The sequence below is a fragment of the Pteropus alecto genome, unplaced genomic scaffold (assembly GCF_000325575.1).
Source record: "Pteropus alecto unplaced genomic scaffold, ASM32557v1 scaffold166, whole genome shotgun sequence".
NCBI lineage: Eukaryota > Metazoa > Chordata > Mammalia > Chiroptera > Pteropodidae > Pteropus > Pteropus alecto.
In genome coordinates, this window is record NW_006439757.1 from 7,781,589 (window position 1) to 7,796,593 (window position 15,005).

At 35.0% G+C, this 15,005-nt stretch overlaps 1 protein-coding gene across 34 annotated transcripts in view; it reads right to left on the bottom strand.

The window, feature by feature from the left end:
• The window catches only part of MARCH1 (membrane associated ring-CH-type finger 1), a 574,299-nt gene that overhangs the window by 64,556 nt on the left and 494,738 nt on the right, over nt 1–15,005 (bottom strand). For 27 of the 34 annotated variants that reach the window (XM_025050350.1, XM_025050351.1, XM_025050341.1 and 24 more), the window contains 2 exons: nt 1,068–1,147; nt 19–780 (listed from right to left, as the gene is read on the bottom strand). In XM_025050350.1, the coding sequence (XP_024906118.1) occupies nt 19–780; nt 1,068–1,147 (842 nt within the window). The remainder of the gene's footprint in view (nt 1–18; nt 781–1,067; nt 1,148–15,005) is intronic. The other 7 variants (XM_025050371.1, XM_025050367.1, XM_025050368.1 and 4 more) reach the window with 1 other exon arrangement.

Sequence of the window (15,005 nt, forward strand, 5' to 3'; positions counted from 1 at the left end):
TTCCCTATAGTGACTGACCTGCATACTTCTAAGTTATCAGAAACGTCATGGTAGGTGGCAGGAGGCTTCTGAACAGAGTTATTCACCTGGAATCCTGCATCATCCACATACTTGCCGCCTTCTGTTACTGCCAACATTTCAGTGCTGGAATCTGTCTCTGGAAATCTTTTCTTGATTGTTTCATTTTGCCTAAGACTATGTAAGAGCTGCGGATCCCTGTGGTGGTATCTGCCTTTGCTTTCTTCATGGTTCCTTGAGGATCTCTTAATCTCAAAGGATCCTCTAGGAAGGGAAAGACTGTTCTCTTGGTACCATGTGCTTTTTCCTTTGCAGAGATTTAAAGAGCAACTCTCACATTCAATTAGCTCTTGCTGCTTTTTACCTTTGGATCCCAAATCTACCAGATCAATTTCATTAGGAGAGGAAGACCCATGCAAGTTTCCACATGATTTATTATTATTTCTCCTTCTTCGTGACAGTCGGAATTTAACTTGGGCTCTTCTTTTTGCCTGAATCCAATGACTTTCATCTATGGAAGATGAATCTGAAGAATCCGCGTAAAGCTCGCTCCATCTGGGGCTTGAGATCTGGAGGTTGAAATCATTTCTTCTCCCTTTTATTTGCTCTTCTGCATGCTCATACCTCTCAGAGGCCCTTCTCCTCCTCCTAGGCCTCTGTTTTACTGATTTCTTACCAGACTCCTTCCTAGCAGGGCTCAGCACCATGACAGGGGTGCATTGCTCAAATGCATCTTCTGACATATCATGCAAGATGGCAGATCTAGACAAAGCAGCAGGCAAAGGATGGGAAATGGGAATGGAGAGGAAAGCCATGGGAAAACAGAGAGAGAGAGAGAGAGAATGATGAAAATGATAGCATGGACCAGAAGCTGGTAAATAAAGATCAAATGAAGAAAATGTACTAAAGGAAAAAAAAATTAAGCCTGTATAAATTATCCATGGACAATGTAAGGCAGAAGCAAGAGCCAAACAGTCTCAGAAGGCAAAACAAGAATACAAAACACAGGTCCAAAAAATATTAAATTGGATCATTTGCTCAGCACTTACCTGCAGATGTCCTGAGTGGATGGACAGACAGACAACCTTGACTGGCTCCTGGGAGCTGTCCCTGTTGTTGGGCTGCTTGCCTGGAGAAACAAGTTAGATAATTTGGCATCTTGGTTAAGGTAATACATGGTCGAAATCTTGCTTTTCTTCCACATATTTAAAAAATTACAACAAACGTGGCTGCCGGTCATGTTGCTTGTAACACAGCTCACAGAATGTAGGAAGTTAGAGGTTCGTTTTGCAAAAGTAAAACTTATTTGAGGAACTTGAAACAGCTGAGATGCTGTACCACTTTGCTGTTGCTTCATTTATGAGAGAGGAAGATGATTCTACAAGTTTCTATTCTATTTACTATAAACATGGGTGAAATGGCTCAATTTGCCTTGGAAATAAATGATCAACACTTTAATATTCTATGATATAAAAGATATAAAGGCTATTATGTGACAAAGATGATAATAATCTGGGAAGCCGAAATAATCAAATAGCCATTAGATTGCTAGATGCTGCCTGGAGTTCACAGTAAGTCACATCAAGTCTCCAAGAAATAATAATATAATTGAAAATAGTAACATTTAAAAGCCTGCAGTTATTACTAGTTCATCACTGAAATAAATAAAATCTATCCATTGCAACATTGACCTTTTATGTCTTTTAACTCATGACCATGCTGAGCCTAAGAATAAGAGAGCCCGAAACAATTCAGATTATTGGTGCAAAGTTGAGTGAACCACACTAAGCTCCTACCTTTGAAACAGAGCATTTTCTTCACTCTATTTGACTTCTTTAACCTGTTGCATATAATATAGATGATGATAAATTAAAAGCTGGAATGTACTGAGAATTTACTGTGTGCCAGGCATTGTGCTGTGACATTATCTACTATCTCTTTAAGCTTTATAATAATCTCACAAGTGGGAGATAATTATAACTGTTTTGAATGAATATAATGTGCCAATCACTATTCTAAGTAACTTTCATTTGTTCACTCATTAATACTCACAAATGTGTGGTAAATACTAGAGTTATTTCATGTTTCAGATGAAGAAACAGAATTTGGTGCTGTTTCTTATTAGTAGGTGTTAGATAGAGCAGGGGTTTGGAGGAGCATTCTTGCTCCTTCATCTTTTCTCTTACCCACCTAGCAGTATACTTCTCCTCCTTATTAACATATGACGCAGCAATCACTCTTCTAGGTATCTAACCCCCAAATTTGAAAATAGTTTTCTGTAAAGAGATATGAATCCCAGTGTTCATCGCAGCATTATTCATGGTGGCCCAGACGTGGAAACAACAGAAGTATCCTTCAAAAGATGATTGGATAAAGAAGATATGGTACATATATACAATGGAATATTACTCAGCCATAAGAAAAGATGAAATACTGCCATTTGTGACACCATGGATGGATCTTGAGATAATCATGCTAAGTAAAATAAGTCAGACAGAAAAAGTTGAGAACCATGTGATTTCACTAATATGTGGAATATAAAACTGAAAGCAACGAACAAACAAGACAAACAAGCAAAAACTCATAGACACAGACAAGAGTGTAATGGTTACTGGAGGAAAAGGGTAGGGGAGGCAGATAAGGGTAAAGGGGGTCAAATATATGGTGACAGAAGGAGTGGTGAACACACAATGCAATATACAGATGATGTATTATAGAACTGTACACTTGAAAACTATATAATTTTATTGAGCAATATCAACCCAATAAATTTAACTTAAAAAAATCAAAATAGGGTGAAGGGGAATAAGAGTCTCAGATTTCTAGGTATAAAACAAGTAAGTCATGGGAATGTGGTATACGGCATAGGGAGTATAGTCAATGATATAGTAATGGCATTGCACAGTGTCAGATGGTTGTTGGACATATGGTGATCACTTCTTTAGGTATATAAATTTTGAATAATTATGGTGTACGCCTGAAACTAACACACTATTTTATGTTAGTGATATTTAAATAAAAATCTTTATAAAAAGATGTAAGAATGAGAGCGGAGGTCAGAGAGAAGGGAAGATGCTATGCTTCTGTATTTGAAGAAGGAAGGAGGAAGTCCCTGAGCCAAAAATAATGCAGGTGGCTTCTAGAAGCTGGAAAAGGCTAGAATTAAGACTGGAATATATTTGACAAGCTCATTGATATAAAATTAATCCTAGCCATTGCCACTTTTGATTAGTTTTCTCAGCAAACATGAATAAAGGGTCTATTATGTAATATATAAAATGGTGAGTTCTGAGATTAAAGAAATAGATGGCATCCTGTGGGGGCTTTTTGTTTAGTGGAGAAGAGATGTAAATGAACAGGCAACTTTAATAGTCTAGTATATCCTGACAGAATCGAGTAATAGGAATTTTGATGAAGGAAGGACACAATGTAGAATGGAGAAGAGATTTCAAGTAAGTGTCCCAGAGGAGATGACACCTGATCTCAAAAGGGGGAGTGGAGTAAAGTGGAGGAGGGCAGTCTAGACAGGGAGAAGGGTGTGCAAAAGCACAGAGTAAAGAGGACGCGGCTTGTTTGGGAAGCACCGACAATTTTGTAGTGACTAGTGGAAGGTGGTGAATGAAACAGAAGTGATACAAAGTCAGGATAAAGTTGTAGACGGAGGTCCTGTCTGCCACATTGAAATGTTTCGGTTGTACCCTCAAACAAATAGAGTGTTTGACAGATATTCAGCAGCAAATGGAAATGATTAAATTTGAGTACTAGAAAGCTCACTTTGGCAGCTGAGAATTGGAAGGTCCAAGCCTGATTGTAAGCAGGGAGAAGAATTAGGATTCAATATATCCAGGATACAGTGGGGATTGAGAAATGAGAGAGTTTAAGTAATACAATCTCAACTGATTGTTTTATTTTTAAATATGATTAAAATTATTTGAAAGATTAGCTGAAAAAAGTAACATGGGGAAACATCTAGGAAAATTCTTTAATAAAAGCTAAGTGGGATCAAGGATTAGAGTACCTTTAAAAGATATCAAAACAGTATTAATCTTCAGAAATTAGAATAGTATATGATTGGCAAAGGAAAAGACACATGATCAAAATAGAAATCTATAATCTATCTATCTATCTATCTATCTATCTATCTATCTATCTATCTATCTCTATCATCTAGCTAGCTAGCTATCTCTATACATAATAAAGTTGCATTTCAAATCAGTGGGAAAGGCTAAATCATTTAGAAAATGACTAGTCATTTGGAAAATGTAAAGCTCAATCCCTTCCTTACTGCCTACACTGAAGTTTGGGTGGATGAAAGACTTAACTGTAGAAAAACAAAACCACAAAAGTATGAGAAGAACACATAAGTAAATACATTTATAATATTGTGAAAGGGAATCTTTTTTTAGGAAAACATGAAAAAAAAAAAAAGTTTAAAAAAATAAAAACTTAAAATTTATAAGAAACATACACTCATACCCTAGAAAATACCAACATTACCCTAGAAAAAATTCAAAGCCATAAATAATGTCATCGTCATAATATATGATAGCTAAACAGCTAATTTCTCTAGGATTCAAGGAAGAAAAATTGATTGATCTTTGAGAAAAATGAGTAAAACACACTGACAGGTAGTTCACAGAGAAGAAAATACACATGGCCAAAAGCCACGTGTAAAAAAGGTGCTCAATCTCAATAAGCAAACAAATGCAAATTTAGTTAGCACTGGTATTTACTCTCACTTATCAGATCAGCACATTTAAAAAAGATTGATAATACCCAGTGTACTGAGGTGGGGGATACCAAGCATTGCCATATATTGTTGAAGTACATAATTGTAAATTGGCACAATCTGTTGGAGGGCAATTTGGTAAACTCTATTAAAAGAGAAATGTCTATGCTATTCAAGTAAGAAATTCTACTCATAGGAATCAGTTTTGCTAAAACACTTGCACAATTGCCCAAAGATATTTTCATTATAATAAGAATGTTCATTATAGCATTGTCTGTAATAGCAAGAAATTGGAAACAACCCAAATGTTTAGTTATTTATAATGAAATACAAGCCATTACAAGGAATGAGATATACCACATGCATGCACACATAAACTCACACATACATTTGTAGGATATATTGTTATAGGAAAAGTCAAGTTTCAAAATGTTATATCGTATGAGCTCATTTGGGTAAATAAGTCGTTCATGATGTATGTTATATGAATAGGACACATTTGAAGACGTATACATCAACCATGAGCAGTAATTATCTTTGTGAGGTAGGATTATGAGAACCCTTTATTTTTCAGGTTATATATTTCCATAATGTTTAAAATCTTTTAATTCTAAAAAAAGAGAAAAGAACTTTTTAATCATACTAATGATGATGTCATAAATTATAACTATTAAAATCAAGAATCAAGATTGGTGGGTTTTTTTCCCCCAATATTTAGTGATAAAGTCGTTGCTTATTTAGCCTTTTTGAGTTCTACTTCCCTCCAATTAAATGTAGTTAACATGACATCTACATAAAAACATCATTAGGAGGATAACATGAAAATGTTGATCAGATAACTGCTTTGTAGAGTGTCCAATGGTTGTAAGAGGATACTAATCTTGAAACATTAAAATTCTTTTTATTCATTCCCAGCAAATCATGATTTTCCTCAAAAATGGACTCAACGGTATCCTCTCATTCAGAGAGAAGACACATAACAGCCTCAAGCCAATGATTCTCAATCCTGGCTAAAAATTAGAATCACTGGGGAGTTTTGTTTTGTTTTGTTTTAATACTTCTCCCCAGGCCTTGTTTTAGAATCTGAGGAACAGGACTCAGGGTACAGAACCTGATCATCAGTATTCTTACAAGCTGCCCCAGTGACTCAGTGTACATCCAGAGTTAAGAACCTGGCTTAGGTCAAAGTGTACAATATCCTACTTCAAATTTTATATTAGTTCTCTTTTCTTCTGAGATTCCAGTGATAATATTCTTAAAAGCTTGATTTATTTTATTTTATTTTTTTTTAATAGAGAAAAGTGTTTTGTAAATTTCCAAATCTCGCTTTTTAAATCTAGAAGAGATCTTGGACTTCCAGTCACAGGTTTTCTATAACCAGTAGTGGAGGGAGATGAGGAGTATGATTTGGTAGAAGTGATTGAAGCAGCTCTCCCATTCCTCTAGCCTAGTGGGCTGAGGGAATCCAGATGTCTTCTTGTCCTTTTGTGAGTGTGTGAAAGATAACTGAGATTGTTAGCCTGGGGAAATAAACAAGGGTCACTAGAGTTAAAGTTTATGTGACTTTTTAACAGATGGCCACAGAGAAGACTAATCAGGCAAGAGGCCTGGCAATGCCAGTGAAATCCCAATGGGTTAGAAGATAAGAGTCCCGTTTGACTGTAACAAAGAGCTAGTCACCAGGTCTAAGAGCCAGCGGTGATGCTTTAGCATCAGGCTGGTAATAACCCGTAGTACAGAACTCTGTATTCTGAAAATGGAAGGAAAAATGGGAAGAAAACTTGAAAGACTGAATGTGCCCAATGGGAAGAAAACTTGAAAGACTGCATGTGCAAGTCTGGTGCCCAATCTAAGTCCCTCTGCCAGAAGATCAAGTTCCAGATACTGGCCCTGCCCTCAACCTGATGCAGTTAATTGTCCAGAAAGGGGAAACTATTCTTCTTACAGTTCTCATCGCCTCCCTTTTTTCCCCTCCATTTTGATGTGTATTCCACAGAGCTCTGAGATTCATCTTTCTAAGGTATTGCTCCAGTCAATTTCATTTGCCTTATCGAAAGACTTCAATGGTTCCTGACTACCTAATAAATTAAATACAAAGAGACTGGTTTGGAATTTTAGGGCCTTTGTGTTCTGCATCCCATCTACTTTTCTGGTATTAACATCAATCACTTCTCTTATTTCCTGGGTTCCAGCAAAACCTAGCTTACTTGTTATTATTAAATATGCCCCATATTCTTATTTTGTCCCTTTCTCTATAAAGAAAACAGCAAGAGAAAAGGCTTGGAATTTTCCTCAAGTCCCAGTTAATTTCTCCAACTTTATGCACAGCCATTTTCTTCTGGACTCTAGGAGCCCTTTTTAATTTCTCTTATGGAATCACCCTCGCTCTAGCCTTTATTTTATCACCCATATTCCTTTCTAACCATTTCCAAACTGCCAAATTCTACAGTTAATCTTTTTTTGCTTCCCTACCAGATTGAGAAGAGGGGCCATGTCTTACTCGTTTTGAAAATCTTTACAGTGTCTCGTATGTAGCAGGCAGCTAATAAAGAATTGTGGGGTTGAGCTGAGCTTGGTATAGTTGGACTGAGTTGAATTGCCCTTAGTTAATCCTGTCTTGATTGCAGTAGAGATAGTGATGACAATCACATCCAGTGAACCAAGATGAAAGGGTTCCACCCTCCTCTGTAAAAGAGGCAGTTCTGCTCTGTAACAAAATGAATAAAAATAAAATTTGAGGCCAATTTTTAAAAAATTCTTGAGGCCCTTTCCTTGGACTATAGAGTTAAAAAGCACATCAGATTAAAAATACATCTGCTGTGACATAACTATATTGTGTAGAGGAGAGTGTATCTTTCAAAGATTTTTAAGCCGGCAGGGTCTGTTTAAAAAGAAAACATAGTAATTGAGAATAAAAACAAATTAAAATCTTTTAAATGTATGGCCCTATTCAGTAGCAATGAATTGTTTTAATTTGCTAGTTGGTACATTATGAGAGTTTGGTAATTTGTTCATCTCTTTAATAGGTATAAGATTGAAATGCGGTTGGGAAGGGGAAAATAACAATTGGCTGGATGAGTAGAATAATATGTTCTTTGAAATGAAGCATTCTTTGTAATGGATGTTTATTTCAGATGATTACATTGTACAGTGCATTCAAATGGGAAAAACAAACAGGAGGCCAGCTGCACTAATTTTATCAAAGTTATTTATATCAGCCATATAATTAAAGGCAGTAATTTCAAATTAGGTTTTCTGAGAATCCATTTATAGGCAACACAAGGCAACTTGTCTCTATGGCATCTAGGCCATGATTGTGCTCCGGGGGCATTGTTAACTATTGCCAATTGGCCTTGGCATTTTGAAAATTAATTATTGTTTCAAAAGATGCTAAAGCTGTTGTCTCCTGCTGCCCTGACCGGTTTAGATCCACTCTACTAGGAGAACGTGATATGTAATTTATGGATGTGACAAAGTATAATCATGCATAATCGTTTAAAAATGGTTTCTCTTATTTAGTAATACATTAACGAAACACTGTGAAGAACGATTCTAGAACTTCAGATGGGAAATGCTGTTGCAGAAGATTATTTTTTTAAAAGTCTCCATTAATTTCAGCAGTAGTTCCTGAATTACATGTTGAAGAATTAAGTATTAAATGAAACATTAAACTGGCTCTAGGGAACAGAAATAGGCCAAATGCTTTCTAACAAACCCTTTTTGTTTGTGAAAATGATTTTTAATGAACCAAAAGAAATCGATTGAGAGAACAAACTTACAGAGTCTTAGGGCCATGAAGATGACCCGGTCTAACTTGCGACTGACACTACTATTCTATTTATAACACTCATGATCACTCACCCTGCTTGGCCAGCAGCAGAACTTACTATCTCCTGAGAACATCCCTCTCATCGCTCTAACTATATCATCTAACCGTATTGTCCTAGTATCACACTGACGTCTGTTTCTCAATGGTTTTCCGTACTAATTCTAGTTTTACCCTCCAAAGCCACACAGAATTTGCTAGTCTGTGTCTTTCTTTGGTAGCAGGGCCCTTTACTACGTGTTGCTTCTCATATATAGTGTATTCTTGCACCTCATCCTTGATCCTCTTATGCAATACTGAAGTATACTCATGCAATTTTACATAAAAGTTTGAACTATACATTTGGAGTAGTGAATAATTAAATTTATTGGAAACATGGTATGCGAGTGATAAATCTGTAAAGGAAAATTTAAGACAATGATAGAACGCCAATGTCAGGTAAGCAGTGTTTTACATTACTTGATATGTAATCAGTGAAGGTTCTGATTAGGAGATAAGAATGATGACAGGTGTCCTTAAAAAAAGGTTAGACTATTGAAAAAAACAAAACTTAAAAAAATCAATTTATAATAGCGCCAAAGCCATAAAATACATATAAATTAATCAATGCGACAGGATACAGAGTCCAGAAATAGATTCATAAATATGATCAACTGATTTACAACAGAGGTGCCAAGGCAAATCAATGAGGAAAGGAATGTCTTTCAAACAAATGGTGCTGAAACAGATGGATAGCCACATGGGAGAAAACGAATATCAATCCTTACTTTAAAACATATTAAAAATAAAATAATTCATTCAAAACAAAAAGTGAAAACTATATAATTCAGAAGAAAAAAATATAGGAGAAAATCTTTGTGTCTTGAAAGTAGGAAAAGATTTTCTAGATGAGACCCAAAAAGCGTACATTATAAAATTAGTCATTGGTGAATTAGATTTTATATAAATTAAACACTTTTGTTCTTAGAAAGGCATTACAAAGAAAGAATGATGTACCATTACACACCCATTAGAATGGCTACAGTTAAATAATACTGACAATATCAAATACTAGCAAGAATGCAAAGCAACTGGAACATTCATATATTACTGGAGGAAATGGCAGTTTCACATTAAGTTAAATGCACCTACCCATACAACTTAGCCATTCCACTTCTATGTATTTACCCAAGAGAAATAAAAGCATATGTCCACTCACAGCAAAACTTTGTATACAAATTTTCACAGCAGCATTATTCAAAATAGCCAAGATGTGGAAGCAACCCATGTGTCCATTGATGGATGAATAAATAAGCAAAATGTGGTGTATGCACACAATGGAATATTATTCATCCTTAAAAAGGAAGGAAACTCTGACACATTCCACAAATGAATGAACCTTGAGAATCTTATGCTAAGTGAAATAAACTAGACACAAAATGACAAGTATCGTGTGATTCCACTTATGTGAGATATCTAAAGTAGTCAAATTCATAGAGACAGAAAGTAGAATGGTGGTTGTCATGGGCAGTAGAGGGGGAAACCGGAAGTTGTTGTTTATTGGGTAGAGAGTTTCAGTTTTGCAAGATGAAGAGAGTCCTGGAGATTGGTTGCACAAAAATGAGAATGTACTTAACACTACTGAAACACTACTGTACACTTGAAATTGGTTAAGACAGTACATTTTATGTTAATTATAACCACAATTAAAAAAAAATTAAAAATGTAAGAAGGCAATGGGGCAAAGAGGAAATGAGAGCAGGAAAGATGAGATGTATACATTTGGGTCCTCGGGCCAGAGCAGTAATCTCAATGTGCTTCTAAGTTTTCTAGTCCCTCATGCAAAGAATCATATGTACTTTCCATAAGATAAAAACAACGTGAACCATTAGAAAAAGTGCAATTGCTGGTTCTGGCATCAAAAATGAACGTTCATTTCTGGGTGTTCATTTAAAGAAATAGTGATGAACATTGATGCTCAAACACAATTTTTATAATGAATATAGTGACGAGTTTCAAACTCACATCCATTATTACTTTATAATGGCATAAGCTCAAAGTAAAATTCAGTGTGACAGAAAAACTTCTACTTTGATCTTATATCATCAGAAAATAATAATGAACATATGTTTGAAATTTATTGCTGTGTTCATTATAACATATTTTACCTTCTTCGCCTATCCCTTCCTTTTAAAATCTTCACTGCTCATCTGCCAAGTCTTCCTCATGCGATTTGGATTGGCAGATAGTGATATTTAAGGGAGAAAGAGAGGTGTAACAGATTTCTCTACAAAGTCTGAAAAGGAAATAAATAAGATCCAGTAAGGAGATAGAGTAAAGACAGAGTGATAGGGAGCTGAATAGCTTTAAGTTTTGTGGATGAGAGAGACAAAGATGAGCAGCTGTTTAAATGAATAAGGATTTAGGGGATAGAGATAAAGGATCTTTAGGAATCCTTATTGTGTGTTCTTTGCCCTGGTTCCAGCTTTATCTCTTCCTCTGCTTCCAATCCATTGACCAAGCCAAGAAAATCTTTATGAAAGAGTTCACCAGTTCAGAATCGGAATTGCATTTCTTTTGAATGACACTTTGTGCTTACACATCACTTAAATTGGGAGCAAGGCAGCCTGGATTTATTTAGGTTATATCAATGAAAAGCAATCCTACAGAAGAACAAAATATGGGATCTAAAGTACTCTTTGTTATCCGGCTTAATTCAAGAATTAACTTTAGAGTACCTGGAGGAAAAGCTGGAGGAGATCAGATTATACTTTATAAATACTGTGTCTCTCAACGGGGTTGTTGAGAAAGAGTTGAAATGGGTTAAGAGTTATGCAGTCACAGTAATATGCTCCATGAAGCGATTTCATGTGGCTAGTTAAGTGTGGAGTCAGATGAGGACAGGGAAACATAAGCATCTTCTTCTAGATATTGGGGGTCCTATCAAAATGCCTAAATAAAAAGCTGGCACTTAATTACAAGGAAATTAGTCAAAGACATACACATAGGCAAGGCCAACAGCTAACAAAAGAAACTTTTGAGGTTCACGTAGGTGTAAAGATAAGAAGGCAGCTAAGATCTCAAATTTCAATATATAATAACTCTATGTAGTTATTATATATTAGACCAGAAGTAAGAAACTACAAGGAAAATATTAATTCTTTAACTGAGGCAGTAAATATTTTTAAGTTTACTTCAATAGAAAGTGAATATTTATATGGTGAAGGAGTCAAGGACATATCACCCCAAAATATGCTGCTTTGGCGTATTGATTATTTTTAGCTAAAAGCACTTGAAAAGTGGGCCATAGCTATGGGTAATTTTAGGATGGAAAAATCTTTAAAGTATGTTTAATCATATTTCTACCATGTTTATACAAAAAAAAAAAGTCAGTGAACAACCATATATTTAACCGCCTGAGCTATATCACCTTCTATTATATCCACCAAGTTAAACAGCTTGCCCACTCCATGCTGAAGTAACTGAGTAAGTTGTATTTTTATATAGAATTATTAACATTTTATATAAGCAAAAGCACATTTAGTTTTAAAATAGTTGATTTGTAGATCTTTAGATTAATAATGTAATAATTGGGCTAATTATCTGTTAAGGCCACCCTTTGTTCATTAAAATCATATTATCTATATCAGAGAGAATGCTTACTTTTCTATTTCAAGTGCCAAAGGGGTACAAATTGGCAATTAAGACGAGAATGTAAAAAGACTACAATATTAGTCTCAGTTTTCATACTTTTTTCATTTATAATTTGTGTTTTTTATGGTTTTAACACAAAATCTCATTATCATGTCAACCTATAAGTTTAGTTTCTGAGTTGTCCCTAAAGTCATTTTTAGCATCTGGCAAATACATTTGCTTTATGTTATAATATGTCATTTTTGCATTTTCTACATGTTAATTTCTAAATAGTGTCTGCTATAAGAATCTGAAAAATATTTCTTAACATCTGAGTTGTTACTTCATCAAATCTGTCACTTTTGAAGAATAAAATGATAGTTTAACTTTGATTGAGAAAGCATAGGGAAATCAAGTAATCATACTGTTTGGGAGAACAAAGAGAACTAAAGTTATTACAATTCCTGTAATTTTGTTATTATGACTAATGATAGCATAAGAAAATGATGGCTGTTTGCAGGGAGAAAAAAGAAGTTTCTAAAGGAAATGAACTCTTTTGATAGTCATAAATCTGGGGTTTACTGAAGGTCTTGAGATGCATTCTTTCTGAGAATCAAGGGTCTACTCTATGTAGTTATTATATATTAGACCAGAAGTAAGAAACTACAAGGAAAATATTAATTCTTTAACTGAGGCAGTAAATATTTTTAAGTTTACTTCAATAGAAAGTGAATATTTATATGGTGAAGGAGTCAAGGACATATCACCCCAAAATATGCTGCTTTGGCGTATTGATTATTTTTAGCTAAAAGCACTTGAAAAACAGCAGCTACACTCCATCCTCCCCTTTTCTTCCTGAAAGCAGGAGACTGACTTTCCCATGTGAAAGATGTCCTCCATATACCAGGAAGAAATAAACATTCTTATCACCAGAGATGAGGAGTTCAGGCTGACAAAAATCTATATAAACAAACCTTGCTAAAATAATTCTTATCTTCCTTTAGTTTCCTCATGCATTTTACTTACCCTTTTACAATTCCTACTCTTTGTTCAACGTAACATATAAGCCCTCAAATCCACCTACTTCTTTGTGTCTTCATTTTCCTGTGATTACTCTCATGTACATGCATAATTTTATTAAATAAAATGTGTACGCTTTTCTCTTGTTAATCTGTTTGATGTCAGTAACAGCTGAAAACCCAAAAAGGATGGAGAAGAAATTTTACCTCCCCTACAGTAGCAACAGGGTGTTCTCTTCTTGGGCCCCAAGAGAAGTGTAACTTTTATTGAGAATCATACATTTGGATAAACTTAGGAACCCCAAGGAATTCCAAAGACAACTTCTAGGCTAGCTTTTGTCTCTCTCTTTGATTTCTATTTATTCTCCTCTTCTTTTCTTATTGTTAGGTTCTTTCTCACCAGACTGGTACTAGAGATTAGTGGAATTATGAACAAAGCTGATTTATCTATGTTGATAAATAAATTTGGATAATAAATATTATCCAAACTTTCCTAATTTCTTTGGCTAGATTGGCCCTGTGTACCAGTGCTCAGAACCTGTTGAATTGATGGTCAATATAGTACTTATGAAGATGTTGTGTTCTTCCACCCCGACTCACATAATGCTACTATGGCCTGATTTCCCAGTGGTTGTAATGTCCAGGCCAAATCCTGATCTGTTAGATCAGATCACAGAGAGTGAGTTAATTTGATTATATATTAGGATCAATGACCCTACAAATTTAACAAAGCTTAGGTACACAGGTTCTCATAAATGAGTATGTGGCAGCACTAGTGATTTCGCTAATTTTTGCCTTTCTCTGGAGGGTAATTTTGAGAGTCAGCTTTAGGTTTCTATTGTCTTCCAAGAAAAAAAAAATTAGTTTTTTTTTTACAGTAAAGATACTGAAAAGTTTGTCATTTTTTATTAACACTTAATTGTTAGAAGTCTCCCTCACCTTCTAATAGCCAGTAGTGTTGAAATTCTCTAGAGAGTACTTGATCACCTGAATTTGTTTTCCTACTAAAGAGTATAGTTGTCACTGTTTGCTTAAAAGTCATTTTAGTTCCAAGCGAAGCATTCTCATTGGATTTATAAATCATTGCCTTACATTCTGGTTGACTTGATGGCATGTTTATCTTTTGACTAAGGAGACAAATTTGCTAGATCTCTTTGTAGAGTTCCTTCCACAGCTATGGTTATGAGAAGAATTCTTCATATGTTCTAAAGCAATTGGATGAGTGATTAATGGAAGCTTATGAAATATACTAGTCTTAGCTTTCTCTGGGCTCCTCCTCCAGAACTTGAGATCTACTAAATTTATTCTGGGGAGCTAGGGTATTATGTTCTGTGGGCCTGTCAAAATAGTCCTCCTAAAACATTTCTATCTATGGAGTGCTATCATAAGTTTTGAATACAACAAATTGAGTTGTTTAATATCATTATTAGGCAATAAATTAAAAGGTCTTAGATTAAGTATAAGAAAAAAAAATCCCTTTAATGTGGGCAAAGCACTAATTGAAATACCATTTTTCTATATTTTGTTGTTTTTTTAAAAGATGGTTTATTGCTAAAAATGCAGGTATAATGGACAAGAAAGAAGTATTACATTTACATGAATGAAGTATTCCTCAATATTGATTTTGAAGTAGTTAATCAAAGGGGAAAACTGTCACATTTCCTCTTCTTGTAAATCCCTAGGTGTGAAGGTTAATTTTCTGTGTCAATCTGACTGGGAGAAGGGGTGTTCACATTAAACATTCTTTATGGATGCGTCTGTGAGGGCATTTCCTGATGAGATTAGAATTTGAATGTCTGGG